General features: G+C 30.9%; 1 protein-coding gene across 1 annotated transcript in view; it reads right to left on the minus strand.

Annotated features, from left to right (window-relative positions):
- Positions 1–17,921, minus strand: part of LOC126743400 (cell division cycle and apoptosis regulator protein 1-like) — a 58,672-nt gene that overhangs the window by 15,722 nt on the left and 25,029 nt on the right. Inside the window, exons 7-9 of the mRNA XM_050450475.1 lie at positions 8,945–9,133; positions 8,705–8,886; positions 8,156–8,421 (exon numbers count right to left, since the gene is read on the minus strand). Coding sequence (XP_050306432.1) covers positions 8,156–8,421; positions 8,705–8,886; positions 8,945–9,133 — 637 coding nt within the window. The remainder of the gene's footprint in view (positions 1–8,155; positions 8,422–8,704; positions 8,887–8,944; positions 9,134–17,921) is intronic.

Consider the following 17,921-nt stretch of genomic DNA (forward strand, 5'->3'; position numbering starts at 1 on the left):
TTATGTGTTAGTAATATGTCGATTAATGTGCCTATTTTATATCATAGAAGTACCGTGTCAACAAGTAGGTACCATGTATTTATGAATAAAGTATGTTTTGAATTTTTTGAAATTCGAAATTGTATTTACAAGAGAGAGAGGTATATAATATTTAATAGGGATGATTCCAACTACTCACTAGAAATTACCTCGTTGAAAAAGTAATTAAAAGGGTTCGACAAAGGTCGACAAGAAGAAACAAAGTTGATTATGACTCTCTAAAGAAGGAACGTCGTAATTAAAAGTTAAAGATGTTAACTTGTAAATGAGAGAAAGTGTTTACAACAATGTATAAATGACTTTATTTTATATTTTCAAATAACGCCAGAAAAAAATAAAAAACCATTTTGCCAAATTTCACCTTTTTCCTGAATATTAGGAAGTATTTGGCATTTTTCCAATTTTTAGATTGCATTTATTCAATCATTGCATTTATATTGCGCAACTTTCGCCTAATTAACCCATTTACTGCTCATCCTTATTTTGGACATCCTGTATAATCGCGATGAGACCCTTCACACTGTTAAACAAAATATTTGTTTTTTTTTCTTATTAACTTTTTCTAGTTTTAAGAATTAGTAATTAAGTGTTTGCCTGTATTGCAAATTAAAATGTGGCCTATTTTCTATATTTTATAGTGTTGTTACACCCTTATTCAAAACCTTTTAAATTTTGCGATTTTATTTTTATATTAATTTCAGTTAAAGGTATCTGATTTTCAATATTTTGTCCAAAAAAAGTGTACTTCACAGATCTCACTACCCTACACAGTTTTTGAGATATTGGCTGGTTTCACAAACCCGTATTGTCAAAAATCACATTACGGGCTACTTTTTGCAAAAAATTATTGACTCTAAAAAACTATAGTACCGTATATAGATATTAAATCTTTAATTATTTAATTTACTCTTTATATTTACGTGAAACCTACCTATATCATCACCTTTACTTAATATTTTTGTTAATTTTCTAATTAATAAATAAAAGCTTATTGAATTTTTGTTTTGTTTTTATTTATTTATTTTTGTCTCAAAAAAGGATTTTGGTAAGTAATTTATTATTTGTTAATAAAATTTAAGTTGTAAGAGATAGCACCTTCCATTACATTACTTGACCACCACATTTATATAGTTATTTATGCGAAATCACAGCGCATTTAAATATCGGCAATAACAAAATAAATAAAAGCGCTGTTATAATCATCGCCCTTGTCTTAAAAAAATAACAAAACGGCCGGGCGCCCAAAGATTCCCGCGTCGTTAAACTGCAAATGGTCAATATAGCGCCGACAAAGAAAAACAAAGTTGATGATGGCTCTTTAAAGACAGAACGTCGTATTTTAAATTTAAAGATGTCATCGTATAGACGAGAAAAAGTGGTCACAATAATTTATTCATTTAATAAATACTTTTGTCATATATTTTGAAATAACGCCAGAAAAAAAATAAAATGATTTTGCCAAATATCAGTTTTTTGCAAAATTTAGGAAGTATTTAGATTTTATTATAAAAGGACACTATATTGCTCAACTTTCCTCTAATTATACCACCTCTCTTGACGTCCTGTATAACCGTGATGCGGGGTCTTTAAACAAAATGTTTTTTTTTGTTACTAGGTATCTTTTTATAGTTTTAAGTATAGTTGTAACAACTGGTAATTGAGAATTTTCCTGTGTCGCTTAAAACTTAAAATGTGGCCTATTTTCTATTTCTATTAACATCCTCACTCACAACCCCTTACTTTACAGATCTTACTACGCTGCACAATTTTTCAGATATTGAATCACATGACAAAATGGGTTACTTTTTACAAAAAATTATTGATCAAGAAGTTATATTACCATCGGTATTAAGTCTTATGAATTATTTCAATTATTCTTTATAATATTTATGTGAAACCTACTTATATCTTAAAATTTGTTCCACATATTTTTTGTATATTAGTTTTTAGTTAATTAAGTGCAACGGGCTTTTTATTTAAAAACTTGACCCTCTTGAACACAAAATGGAGGAAACATAATGTTTGTTGGAATTATAACTTGTATTAAATTTTGTTGGTAATTTTGTAAAAATAGCTTTTTATATATATTTTTGTATTAATTTTTGTCTCAAAAACATATTTTGTTAAGTAATTATTTGTTTATAAAATTTAACTTTTATGAAATTTCCATATGCCTCCACCCTTAAGTATATCACTTATCACTTGACCACCACATAAATGACACTGTATTGTATGCTCAAAAAAAAAAATAAAAACATAGTTGGCAGCATCATCCCATATCTTAAAAAAATATCCAATACGGCCGCGTAACCGGAGATTCCAGCGTCGTTGAAAACCTGATTCAAAGAAGCCAAAAGCCAGGTCCACACAGCTAAAATAAATCGTTCCTAGATTTGACGCTTCGCGGCAGCACCACGCGGTGCACGAAACTGAACGGCAATCCGATAGTCGACCGGGTACACTTTTTAACATAGGATTGCGTATCTTCCCAAATATTCAATCAACGATTTTATAATTTGTAAGTTAATGCATACCGATCCATTTGAAATGTTGGAAAAATTTCAGCAAAACTCTAGCAACAGTGAAAAGCGCCATCTAACTTTCATTTGATTCCCTCACCCTTATTTTTGATCTAATGAAAATTTGACTAAAACAGAATTCATAGAAAATTTACTCAGCTTTCCAATGGCGTTATCAAACCTATCTTAATTTATTAATTTTGTTGAATTTTAAATTTGTATTCCGGCCATTTTGCAAAGTTATAAATATTTTTGAAGGATTCTTTGTTATCAGTTTTGTTATGATTTTTTTCCTTATTGGCCGCGGTTATACAAAAGCTACGCGTAACGATTTTTAGCAGCTGAAAAAGAGAATTCCAAAAGATTTATTATTATTTTTCATGATAATTTACTGCATGTTTGTATTAAAATTAAATGTAAGAAGATACTAATGTAGCTTTTGCCAATAAAAATACATGTATTCTTAAAATTATTACAGACATCAAAGGTTTTAAGTCCAATATTAAAATTAAAAAAAAAAATTAAGGAAATGTTTAATAAAAAGTGGATTTGAAATTGATATGTTGCAAATAATAATTTTAGAGCATTTAAAAATAAGCAAAATTGAAAAATAATAATAATAATAATAGAAGTCTTTTTATTAGCAAAAAAAAGTTACATGGTAATAAAGAGCGAAGTCTAGCCTAGGGCTACTACTCTACTGCACACAATTAAGTATTTAAATCCACAATAACGTTTAAACTATAAATTACAAATAAATTCAAATGTCAAGTAAAAACAAGAAATATACATAAAAAAAAACAAAACTTACATACTAAATTAAATGCAAAAAAAAGAACCTAAACTTTTTTAAAGTACTTTTTTAAAAACAAATCGTGTAAATATTTAAAATAAATTAAAGCGTCTTCTTATATTGGTTTTTAAATTGTTGTTGACTTAAAATTTTCAGATTTAATGGTAAAGATTTTAACAATTTTTTGCTGTTATACGTAAAACCTCTTTGAAACATAGTAGTTCGATGCTGAGGCATTGTTATCATAGGCATTGAATGAATGCTATTTCGAAAAACAAATTTATTTTTAATTTTAGCCGGCAACGATGGGTTAGTAACTATTCTTATAAAGAAAGTTCCTAGATGAAGAAATCTACGATTCTCCATCATTAACCAATTCAAGTTATTAAATGTATGGTCATATTTTCTGAGATTGTTAATAAAGCGAGAACAAGTATTTTGTATTTTTTGAATGCGAAATTTATCAGAAGCATCTAAACATGGACAGTAAATAAAATCGCAGTAGTTTAGGTTAGACAACACAAGTGACTCCCTAAGAAATTTACGCAATGCTAAACTTAAAAAATGACGATGCTGTATAGTATCTTTAACGACGAGTATGATTTTTGCGCCATGTTCTTTAAACCCTAGATTAGAATCTAAAATAACACCTTAATGTCTTGCAGAATTTATAACAGGAAGTCTAATATTATTAATATAAATATTTCAATTTAGGCTCAGAAAATTATGATTGATTTTAGGTCCAAAAACCATTAAAGCGGACTTAACGGATTAAGCCTAAGACTATATTCAGCAGAAAGTTTTTTTTTTGAAAACAAGCATATATTTCTTAAAATAAAGTTTACAAACTTAACAACTCTAAACAGTGCATATAGCTCTGGCCTAGAGAACTCTAGAATATTCAACAAAAATTAGTGTTATTCCCAAGATAAATAATGTACATTATATTACCATTACTACCAGTATCACCATTATTATACGATATTAATCCTATTTTTAATAAACTATATAAAACTATGTAGAAAGGAAATATTTTAATTTATTTACAAATTATTTTTATTTTTTTTTAATTATTAGGCAATTCATTATATGTCTTAGATGCGCGGTCAATTGGGCTGTTCATTACTATATTAGTTCTACTATATACTACATATAAGTTGGATTGAGATCTGGTGTTGTAGCTGTGAATTTCGTTGGAGAATGTTATACTGGAATTACATTTTAATTGCTTATTTAGGATTTTATACAATAATTTACATTGTTCAAGAATCAACAGTTTTTCCAAATTAAAAATGCCTAGTTCACTATACAAGATTTCTGTATGTGTAGTTATCTCATAATTAAACATTATTTTAAGTACCTTATTTTGTGTTATTTGAACATCACTAAATTTTGTTTTACAACATGTACCCCATATAGGTAAAAGATATCTTATATGTGATAAGAAAAAGGCATTATATACATTCATTTTGGTTTTATGTGTTAAATAGCTCCTACTTTTATATATGCATGGTATGAGTGAGAGAATTTTTTGTGTAATTTTATTTATATACATTTGCCAGTTAAGAGATTCATCTATTTGTAAACCGAGATATTTTACACAGGATGTCTTTTCTAAATTAAAATTATTTATTTTAATGTTTATATTACCTATATGTTTATTTTTTTGCTTGAACAACATAAATTGTGTCTTATCGATGTTTATTTTTAACCTATTAGAAAGTAACCATTTATAATACAAACTTAAATCGTTATTAGTTATTTCTACAAGTTCTTGCTCATTCTCCCCTATGTATAATTGAGCCGTATCGTCAGCAAATGTAAAATATCGTGCATTTAGTTTTGCAGATTTTAGGTTTAAAACATATAATACATACAATAGCGGCCCGAGTACCGACCCCTGTGGTACACCATAGTTGTTAATAATTCGCTGCTAATACCGCTCAAATCAACATACTGCCTTCTATCCACCAAATAAGTATTCATAAGATTTAAGAAAAGTGCCCCCGACCCAAATCCTGCAGTTTTCTCATCAACAAATCGTGACTAACCACGTCAAAAGCCTTTTTCAAATCAATAAATATTACCACCACAATTTTTTCCTGATCTAATGCCTTTGAAATGGTACTAATAAAATAAACAGAAGCAGCAAGGGTGCTACTATTTTTAACAAAACCATATTGATACTGATCAAGCAGTGAATTTTTATCAACAAAATTCATTAACCTTTTCCTAATAACTTTTTCCAGGACTTTAGATAAAGTGTTGATAATAGTAATAGGTCGGTAGTTGTTCATTTGTTCCTTTTTACCAGATTTAAAAATTGGAATATATTTTTTTTTTAATTCTTGAGGACACACGCCAGTAGTAAACACTTTATTTATTAAATTTGAAATAATACCTATAACATGATCCTTTAAATTAATTAAGTCTAAGACCGTCACTCCATCTTCACCCGGAGAAGAGTTACGTTTTAACTCCAACAAAATCTCAGAGACCTCATTTGGGTTGGTTGGTTCAATATTAATAAAAGTGTCACTGCTACTTACTTCTTCAAAACCTATGTTATCATTATTTAAAATTTGAATTTCATTGTTTAACTCCTTTACAATATTCTCACCAACCTGCGGAAAATGTAACTTTAAGTTATCAGCAATATCCTTTTGCTCTTTGATTATTTTGCCGTTTATATTTAAAAAGTCTATTTGAGTATTGTTAGGTTTGCTATTAAAAAAACTATTGACAAATTTCCACTGCGTTTTTTGATCAGTTCCTGCACGATCCCACTCCTTACGAAAAAATTGATTTTTCAGTGTTTTTCAGTGTTTTAATTTATTATTAACTTTACTTTTAATTTTTCGAAATTCATCATTATACAATAGATTACCCAGATTTTTTTTTATAACCATCATCCCTTTGCCTCAGAATTTCGGTATTAATCCATATATTATTTTCTTTTATTTTTACTGTCTTTATGTTTTGTGACTCTCTTTTAGCTACCTGGATCAGTTCAGTCAAGTCCCGAAATGATGATACAATAACAGACCTACTAATTTGACTAAATTTATATACAAATTTTTTTAAGTCAGACTCACCGATATTTACACAGATCCAGTTTGTAGTCTTTTCTGTACTAAACCTATCTACTTCCTGGCACTTTATATTTTTTTTTATATACAGTGATGTTCCGCCACCTCTGCCGTCTCTGCATGAGTGTATAGCCATGTAATTGTCTATGTCATACAAGAACACCTCGTCCTTATTAACCAAGTTGATATATTAATTGTAAATCCTGAGTGATATTTGACGCATGTAAAAAATCTGTTTTATTAAAATGATGTCACTGTTTGTCATCCGCATACGCTATACCTTTACAATGATTTAAAGATTTTAATATGTCGGCAGTGTATAAAATAAAAAACAATAGTCTCGGGATAGAGCCTTGTGGGACACCAGATAAAAGTTGAATTTATTCAGAAAAAATATCGTTGTGACAAATTTTTTTAAATCTATTAGAGAAATATAAACAAATTAAATTTAGTGATTGCCTAGAAAATCCATAATGCTATAATTTGGCTTTTAGCTTAGGTTGACGATTAACAGTGCCAAAAGCTTTTGAATAATCAAGGAGAACCAGTGCAGTATCGACTACGTCTACTAAAGCAACAGAAGTACTAAATTGTTTTCTAAATCGGCGTTGACTTTCAGAAATGATCTTATTATCGGTGACAAAGAGATAAATTTGGTTATACAATCTCACCAAATACAATTTCACCAAAAAAATCGCGATTGAAGTGATTAAGTATATGATTATTTTTGTTTAAAGTTAAAATAAATATAATCTTAAAGATTGCCATGTTTTTCTGGAATTTTTTTCTGCGCTCACCCTGTCTAAATATCTGTTTTTTTCTTATCTAACTAAGGAATGTGTAAAGTTTCGGAAGCGTTTATAAGTTTCCCAATCGTTATTGGATCGAGATTTTTTAAAAAATTTGGAGGGCTCTATCCCTTTGTGTCATCTGCAGTATTAAATCATGCGTCAACCAGGGTGCTCTTGGCTTAGTCACCCTAATTTTTTTAACAGGCGCATGCATGTCAAAATGTGGGCTTAAAAGATTACCAAAGATTTTAATTTTATTGTCAATGTTTTGCTCATAAACTATTAATTCCAATTTAGAAGACAGAGATCGTGTAAAAATAAGTCATCAAAATTATTATAGTTCCTATGTAATACAATTTTGGGATCAGGTCGAAGCTTTTCAACTTTAATGCCAACATAGACTAAACAATGATCCGATATATTTCCTGTAGCAACAACTTTAGACTTAAGCATTAAGGACTGATCAGTCATAAAAATAGGATTTAATAATGACATTGAATTTTTAGATACTCTGGTGGGTTTTATATATACTTTTCAAACAGATTAACCAATGGCTTTTCTAAATTTAACAGGTTAACGTTAAAATCACCCATGCAGATTACCTTATCAACGGTAGGGTAGATATTAGACAGTATATTGCCAAAATCACTCGTATAACTATTAAAATTATTATTAGGTGGACGTTAAAACACACAAAAACCATAAAGTAGTTTTTTACTTTAACCTTTAGTGCCAGATACTCAAGTGAAGGATTAATATAAAAATTTAAATTTAAAAATTTGAATCATCCTTGATGTATACTGCCAAATCTGTTAAGTTTTTAGTGTCTCCTGTAAAAATCAGTATTTTGGGTTCACTACCATTTCCGATGAACCTAATATGGCATCGATTCCTTAAAACGTAGTTAATGAAAATGAAACGTACCCAAACAGTATAGCAGTTCCTCGAGATCCTGTTCAAAGATGTAACCACTGTAACTCTGATCAAAGTAAACAAACGACAGCAACAAATGCTTATCTTTGGTAACAAGCTTGACACGTTCCCTCCTCTTTCGACGACTCCGACTATCGTCATCTTCGTCATCACTAGAATCAGATTTTTTGTCGCTTCTTCTGATTTCCCTATCTTTCTTTTTATCATTTTCTCTTTCTTTGCCATCTTTGTCCTTGTCGTCCTTTTTAGATTCAGAGCTAAAAACATCAGTCAAATAGAGTTTAATATAATGGTTACCGATAGGAGCGAAACGCGTGTAGCTTTTTAAAAATTATATGTATGTTTAATGAGACCCTGACTTAAAGTTTTTACTTTTGTTTTGTTTTTTGATGCTAGTTACCGCCTGAAAAATGCTGTATTACGCATAAAATACCATACATTTTTAAACAATAATAAATTTTTAAGCTCTTCATAAAAACTTCATAATAAAGAAACAATACAATTGGATATAAGAAAATCGTTATTTTACACGATTTCTACCTTGTTTCTGCCTTAACATTTTCATCCTTTTCTCCTTCTTTCTTTTCTTTTTTATCATCTACATCTTTCTTTTTCCGATCCTCTTCTTTAGGTTTATCGGGCAATTGACATAAAGCTTTGAAAATATTGAAGCCGAAGTCTCTCATAAGCATTTCGTTAAAAAGTTCGGCAAAAAGATAAACCTAAAATATAACTTATTTTATTATTTTTATAATGCAATATTAGGCAAAACTAAAATACCTCAAACGCGTGTTCTTTCGCATCGTCAGGACGATAGTCAAGGAGTAATGATAAGGACATGGATACGCAATCAAACTTGCCGGATTTTGCTGTTTTTGAAGGATGAACAATCAAACTGGGTTGGTCGGGTAGAGTATATTGCTTTTCTATGCGCCGTTTTTGAACGTCATCCAATTTCTTATCTCCTACCTGATTAAAAAAAATATATATTAGAAGCTATATACGGATTTCTATTGAAAATTTCTCGCTCATTTCAAATCATAGTTATATAATTTTATTGACCAGAATCTTCATTTTCGTTTCAAAATCCGTCGCTGCTAACAAAAAATTTAATAAGGGCATTATTGTTTCAATATAAAAATTTTCCTTTTTTTGGTTTAAAAATGTTGATTTGATAAAGAATAGCATATTTTCAGAAAACATTACAATTTACGACAAAATTTTAAACTAACGCCGGGCTGTCTTTTTTCCTATTGTTACAGGTTAAAATTGGCATTTTATACTCTTTATTAAAAGCACTGATTATAGTTATATTTTCAAAATAGATATTTTACAAATATTAATGATTGATACTAGTAATGCCCTCTCTGTAATAGCCTCCCAAGTAACCCATAGTTCTGTTCTCTAGCCATTTCAAATTACAGTATTCTTTTTTTTTAAGGACACATTTAGTTTTGTACATTTCAGCTTCATATTGTACTGGTTGTTAATGAAATTTTATTTATACTCTTATAAAACCCGGTTCTGGACTAAAGAAATATTTTAGAATTTAAATTATATCCCATATTGCTTATTCCATACTTTATTTAATTATTTTATAACGAATAATGATTAATTGGGCATGTACAATTATTGTGTATGTTGTACTGTTCATAGTACAATATCTGATTTTGGCTTGACCATACCAGATATGCTGGTTGATTTTACTCGGACTGACCTATCTAATTTTTGTCTCTTTTTATCTAATGTAAATATTAGTTTTCTTGGAAGATAGCAAGAAGTTGCTGGTCTAGGCAAAATCGAAATTGATTGTCATAGTGACACATATTTTCATTGCCAACTTCCTTGGGCCACAAATTTTGTTATTTATTTTTTATAAAAGGTTTTATGGTACTTATAAAAAAAGTTAAGTTATTTTGTTATATATTTCGATTGGCAATACACTTTGTGCGTGATTGCTTAAATACGGGTTTGACCTCTGCGGTCGTTCCTTTTCCCAGACCGCCGTCATGAAGTGAAGAGTGCTTTAGTTCTTTTTGAAATTCGTGTGAATTTTACCCATATGGGGATATAATTGACTAAATGTGGTGATAGTAAATCAACTTTTTGGGCGGAATGCTATAATTTGTTGTTTTGTTGAATCTACTGGCCTTTATGGCGATTTAAAACCTAATAATTTTTCACGTGCCCTCGAACATCGGCAAAATAGCGGTTCTGATTGGCATTGGCAGGGGACAATTTAATTAGCAAAGCTACATAACATGGATTTTGAACGGATTTTTTTTGTACGGACCTGATTTCTTCATGTCACATGGTGCTTTCGTTTTGGGGTTATGTACTCTACTGGCTCTAATCTAGAAGGAGATTTTAAGCAACTGTGAGCTAACGTCTAACCTAGACCACTACCAGAGCTTGTGAAGTGGAAGAGGTGAAGCTTGGAAGCCTGCAGTTTTCCTTGACTGGGAATTGGATGTCTGGGAGAGTCTCGAATATGAAGTAGTCTGCTGTGTATGGAGCTAAGTGACAGAACATAACATTTTTTTTTTATTCACTTGTTTTATTTTATTTTTATTATCACGACTTTTATCTTTTGAGTTGAGATACATACATAAGCTTATTTAAAATTTTATTGACATTATTTAATCGATGCTATTTTATTATTGAATATTACTGATATGAGTACATATATATGTGACAAGTGACTCCTGTGAGGTAAGACGCAGCCGGCTTCGTAGTACTACGAGTATATACTTGGGTTATATTATTTATTTTCAGACTACTCCTAAGATGTCAAATTTTCTCAGATTAGCTAGTAAATATTAGAGTAAACTAATAAAAGGGTAATTTTAAGTGGGGAAGCTTCAACAGTTAGGGTTGTTATTTTTTTTTTGCTTAGGTCAATGTCCGTGGCGGAATATACCGGGCCATGTAAGTTATTAGTTTAAATTGAATTGAAGCTTCATTCTCCAAAAGGTTTGGGTGTAACATAACTTATTTTATTTTGACAACCACACTTTGATTGTGTATTTTTTTTGTGTGATGTTGTGGTTCCTTATTACCAACTTAAATAATTATTCCTCTTAACAATAAATAACATAACATAATTCTCTGTGATAATCAAGACTTAAATAAATTGTTATTTTCTGTTGTTAATTTGTTTTTCACTTGAGTTGAGTAGGTTGGAATATCATAGGTAATTTGGAAACAATAGTGTATACTGATTTGACTTTGATTTTGTTTTCCAAGTTTCGTTTTGAACTTGCCTAAATAAATTTTGATAAATATTGGGCGTCCTTTGGGATTATATAAAATCCAAAACTTGGTGGCGCCATACTGATTTTGACATTTAGTTGGGTAACTCTTGGGTAGTTACTATCTAAGAAATTTTGGTTCATTTGGTTGAGAAAGAAGCTAGAACCCACATCGGCTTGAGCTAGCAGCATTGTGAAGGATTCCTTCTCTGGGCGTTTCAGGTAAGAGGGGTAAAGTTCCTCTGGGCATCAAACAACTTTTGGAGACCCTCTTAAGGCCATAAACCTTTCACTATTTTTAGTACTTCTTTTCTTTTGATTAACTTGGCATTCATCGCTTCACCATCATCATTCCATTTTATTGCACTTTAGAAAAAAAATATAACACTGGCGCCCCAACTTACTCTTCTTTCTCTATAGTTACCCAAAAATTTTTTTTTCTTCTTTCACTGGATTGGACTTTAATATTCATATTTTGGATTTGAATTTTTTTTAAAGGTTAACGTGAAATTTTAGGACAGGTATTCAAATGATATTTGGATTTGGAATAGGATAAAAATCTTCTATTTAATTTTTGGTGAATTTTTACAGGAAAATATAGGAGTTGATTTTGGTAACCTATTAATTTTGACCTATCTATTCATATAGTACATATATATTTGTTTTTGATTTTTGTCAATTTTTTTTAGTACAACATGTATAAGATTACAATAGAAAGATTGCAAAAGGATGAGCTGGAATATGAAGTTAAAGTTAGAGGTATTGACCCTTCTGGTACAGCAGATTCCTTGCGTAAATGTTTGCGTTCCCTTTTACAATTAGAAAAATCAGGCAATTCAGTTCAAAGCTCAGCAACTCTTGACCCTGATATCGAAATTCCGATTTGTGCAAATAAACTTACTGAGTTAAAAGATTCAATTTCATCTTTTCCTGGCACAACTACACAACATTTGAAAATAGAAACAAAATTTGCTCATTTAACTGGCAGAATAAATAGGATTACAGACACCGATAAAGAGGTGGCTTCAAAAAGGTCCTCTTTACTTCTTGAACTTACAACATTAGTTTCTGAGTATGAAAATAAAATAAAACTTCTTTCAGACTCTAACATTGATCCACCCTTAGATAATAATTTTGAAGTAAATACTTTATTAGATTCAACTCGAACTTCTATTCATGATAATTCTACGCCTACTCGAAATGAAGTTAATATGACTGCGATAAATACCAATATGCAACCATCTACATCTTATTTCAAAAGTGTTCCAGTTTTTAAATGGAATTTAAAATTTTCAGGTAATAAGTCAGGTTTAAGCTTCAATGCATTTTTACAGAGGGTAGAAGAACTATCTATTTCAAGGGGTGTTTCAAAGGCAGAACTTTTCAACTCAGCTTCTGATCTTTTTGACTGTCAAGCTTTAAATTATTATCACTTAATATCTAGATATGCAACAGATTGGGACTCTTTAATTAAATTAATGAAAGATGAATTTGTACCTCCACACGTTGCTGATAAATTATGGAAACAAATTTTAGAAAGAACTCAGGGTAGTGATGAACCGATTGGTATTTATGTTGCAGCTATGTCTCAACTTTTTGATAGAATGCCTACTCCAGTTGGTGATCAGTTAAGATTAAGAGTCTTAAGATCAAACATTTTACCTTTTTATCAGGAAAGATTAACTTTGCATGAAATAAATACACCTTTTGAACTTATTGAATTGTGTAGAAAGTTAGAGGAGACTCGGTTAAGGGTAGAGGATTTTAAACCACCTAAGAAGGGCAATTTGTCACTCGAACCTGATTTAGATTATCAATATAATAGGACAAGTTTAGAAAATTTTAAAATAGGTAGTAAACTTAATAGTACAGAATTTGACAATCTAAATAATTGTGAATCAATAAACTCAAATTTTCAAAATTCCAACTTAAATAATAATAGATTTTCAAGTAGTAATTATAACCAGAATATACCTCATTCAAATCAGAGTTCTTTTGTTAATACAAATAGATTTGCAAATAATAATAATTTTAATAATCAAAATAGGCCAGGACAAAATCAAAATTTTAATCAAAGATCTAGTAACCACAATAAATTCCAAGGTTCAGATCGTTATGGACAAAACAGAAATTTTAATTCTAATAATTTTAAGAACAGTTATTTTAAAACAGGTTCTAGTGGTCTAAATCATCAGAATTCTGGCAACAAAAATAACAATAATTTTGGTAATGCTAATTCTGGAGTAAAACTTTGTTTTAAATGTGACCAACCAAATCATTTTGCTAAAAATTGTACATCAAAAATTAAAAAATGTTTTGGCTGTGGAAAAGATAACTTTACTAAAATAAACTGTCCAAATTGTAATAGACATAATAATCAGGGAAACGGCTCGAGAAGCCAATCTTAGGTCGAGGGTTTGCTTCTGGTTTTGATTCGACCATGGATTGTAAAAATAAAATTGTACTTGACTATGTATTAGCACATGTAGGTCCAGGGGAATGTCCTTATTTATCAGTAGAAATTTTTGGGTCTAAATTTTATGGTCTTTTGGATTCAGGTGCAAATAGGACTTTTTGGGTAGTTCTGGTTGGGAAAAATTGAAAATATTGGGAGTTACTTTGGACATTAATAGGAGAACATCTTGTACAATAGCTAATAATATGTCGTGTGAATGTATAGGCGTTGTTAGCGTGCCTGTAAGTGTAAAAGGAGTTATTAGGGTTATTGACATTTTTATAGTCCCAGAAATTCGTCATGAGTTGGTTTTGGGTATTGATTTCTGGAAAAACTTGGGTATTGTTCCTGACATGCGTCGAGGTGAATGGCATTTTTCTGAAGAACCCTTAAATTCTGAAATTTCCTTAATTCAGTGTGAAGCAGATTTATCTGCAGAAGAACATTTGGCTTTGGATAAATTAGTTTCATCTTACTTTCAAAAGATTGGGGATAGGCTGGGATGCACTTCAGTTGTTAAACATAAGATAACCACTAATAGTGAGCCTATTAAGCAAAGGTATTATCCTGTATCACCTTTCAAACAGAAACTCATTGATGAGGAGGTTGACAAGATGTTGGAGTTGGGAGTCATCGAACCATCTACTTCAGCTTGGTCCTCTCCGGTTCTTCTGGTGCCTAAAAGTGATGGCAAAATGAGATTCTGCGTTGATTTTAGGAAATTAAATGCTGTATCCGAGCGTTGTGCATATCCACTTCCCTACATTTCAGCCATTTTGGATAAGTTGGGTGGAGCCAAATATCTTAGTTCTTTGGATTTGAAGAGTGCTTATTGGCAGGTTGAATTGGAGGAAAATAGTAAGCAGTATACTGCATTTACCGTTCCTGGACTTGGTTATTTCAGTTCCGTAGACTTCCATTTGGATTACATAATGCCCCCGCAACCTTCCAAAGGTTGATCGACACCATCCTCGGTCCCAAGTTTCAGAATTCAGTGTTTAGATATATCGATGATATTATTCTAATAAGCCCAGATTTTAAGAGCCATTTACAGCTTCTAAAAGATGTTTTTCAGTGTTTGGAGGAGGCCGGTCTTACACTTAATAAGGAAAAAAGTAAATTTTGTAGAGCCGAGTTAAGATATTTGGGTTATGTAGTAAATCGTCATGGAATTTCTGTGGATCCTTCCAAAGTCGAAGCCATTACTAACATGCCAACTCCAAAATCAGTGACAGAAGTTCGTAGAATTATTGGTATGCTCTCTTGGTATCGTCGATTTATTCCTACCTTTTCTGATATAATTGCACCATTTACCAAACTTTTAAGAAAGGGAACTAAATTTTATTGGGATGTAAAATGTGATGAAGCTTTTCAAAAAGTTAAAAATTCCTTGATTTCAGCACCTATTTTAACTTGCCCTAGGTTCGAATATGACTTCGTTTTGCAAACAGATGCCTCAGGATATGGGGTTGGCGCTGTTTTATATCAAATTTATGATGGGCGTGAAAATGTAATTTGTTATATATCTCGTACCTTGACTCGACAGGAAAAGTTGTATTCAGCTACTGAGCGAGAACTTCTAGCAGTCCTATTTGGTATAGATAAATTAAGATGTTATTTGGAAGGTGCTAAGTTTTCGGTTATTTGTGATCATCATAGTTTACAGTGGCTGGATAATCTTAAAAATCCTCAAGGTAGATTGGGGAGATGGGCTTTAAGGCTACAGCAATTCGACTATAAAATAATTCATAGGAAAGGGCGCGATAATGTAGTAGCGGATGCTTTATCGAGGAATGTCCCGGTAAATTGTGATTCTGTTCAGTTCTCCAACCATGATTTTCATAAAACTAGTGATTCTTGGTATATTAAATTGAGAGATAGAATTGTCAAAAATCCATTAGATTTTCCTCTTTGGAGAGTTAGTGAGGACAAGATTTATAAATATGTGAGGTTAGATTACCCAGATTTACGTGACGCTGCTGACTATTGGAAATTAGTTATTCCTAAGGATAGGAGACACGAGGTTTTTGCAAGCTGCCACTGCTCGCCTTTAGGAGGTCATTTAGGTGTCTATAAGACTTATGCCAAGATAGGCAGATTGTATTATTGGCCAGGGATGAGGTCGACCGTGGTAAGGTTTGTGAGACATTGTGTTACTTGTCAGAAAATCAAACCTGAACAAAAGAAGCCAGCAGGCTTAATGGTTTCTAATTTGGTCCCTAAACATTGTTGGCAGGTTGTGAGTATGGATTTATTTGGTCCTTTGCCTAAGAGTAAACGTGGCAATATGTATATATTTGTGGTCACTGATGTATTTAGTAAATTTAATCGTTTCTTTGCCATGAGGAAGGCTAATTCTGCTAAAATATGCAATATTCTTGAGGAACATATTTTTCTTTTTCATGGAGTTCCAGAGGTTATTAGGTGTGACAATGGGGTACAGTTTAAGAGCAAAGAATTTCAAAATTTAGCAAAAAAATATGGATCTAAAATCATGTATAATCCCAATTATCATCCTTCTCCTAATGTTACAGAGAGAGTCAATAGAGTACTAAAATCCATGTTAACTGCTTTTGCTTCGGAAAATCATAGAATATGGGATGAAAACCTAGCAGCTTTAGCTTGTGCAATTAATACAGCAACTCATGAAGTTACAAGTAAAACGCCTTACTTTATTAACTATGGTACTGAAATGATTTTGCATGCATCAGAATTTTTTCAATATAGGGACGTTAACCAAAATATAGTTTCTGATCAATCTCAGGGGAATTCCATTAAAAGGGTTGAATCTTTAGGGAAGCTAAGGGAATTTGTATCGAAGAAATTATTACAAGCAGGCCAGAAATCTAGGGATCAATATAACTTAAGACGTCGAAATGTAGAATTCAATATTGGTGATTTAGTTTGGAAAAGATTGTATGCATTGTCAGATGCAGGGAACTATTTTACTGCTAAGTTGGCAGGTAATTTTGAAGGTCCTTTTAGGGTAAAAAATAAAGTGGGTTACTGCATTTATGAACTTGAGGATATGCATGGGAAATCAAAAGGAAATTGGCATGTACAAGATCTTAAACCTTATTATGATGAAGTTGGAAACTAGCTACCTATTTAATTTATTTTTTTTAATTTTCATTGCCTATTACTTAACTCAATAGATAATTAAATTTAATTTGGATGGTAGTGTAATTATTTTCTTAATTGGCTATACACCTATAAATTAGTATTTAAAAAAAAAAAAAATTTTTTTAGAAATTTTTTTTTTTGGGGGAAAAAGAGGGTAGCTGTTACAGGTTAAAATTGGCATTTTATACTCTTTATTAAAAGCACTGATTATAGTTATATTTTCAAAATAGATATTTTACAAATATTAATGATTGATACTAGTAATGCCCTCTCTGTAATAGCCTCCCAAGTAACCCATAGTTCTGTTCTCTAGCCATTTCAAATTACAGTATTCTTTTTTTTTAAGGACACATTTAGTTTTGTACATTTCAGCTTCATATTGTACTGGTTGTTAATGAAATTTTATTTATACTCTTATAAAACCCGGTTCTGGACTAAAGAAATATTTTAGAATTTAAATTATATCCCATATTGCTTATTCCATACTTTATTTAATTATTTTATAACGAATAATGATTAATTGGGCATGTACAATTATTGTGTATGTTGTACTGTTCATAGTACAATATCTGATTTTGGCTTGACCATACCAGATATGCTGGTTGATTTTACTCGGACTGACCTATCTAATTTTTGTCTCTTTTTATCTAATGTAAATATTAGTTTTCTTGGAAGATAGCAAGAAGTTGCTGGTCTAGGCAAAATCGAAATTGATTGTCATAGTGACACATATTTTCATTGCCAACTTCCTTGGGCCACAAATTTTGTTATTTATTTTTTATAAAAGGTTTTATGGTACTTATAAAAAAAGTTAAGTTATTTTGTTATATATTTCGATTGGCAATACACTTTGTGCGTGATTGCTTAAATACGGGTTTGACCTCTGCGGTCGTTCCTTTTCCCAGACCGCCGTCATGAAGTGAAGAGT

The sequence above is a fragment of the Anthonomus grandis genome, chromosome 12, assembly GCF_022605725.1.
Source record: "Anthonomus grandis grandis chromosome 12, icAntGran1.3, whole genome shotgun sequence".
NCBI classification, from domain to species: domain Eukaryota; kingdom Metazoa; phylum Arthropoda; class Insecta; order Coleoptera; family Curculionidae; genus Anthonomus; species Anthonomus grandis.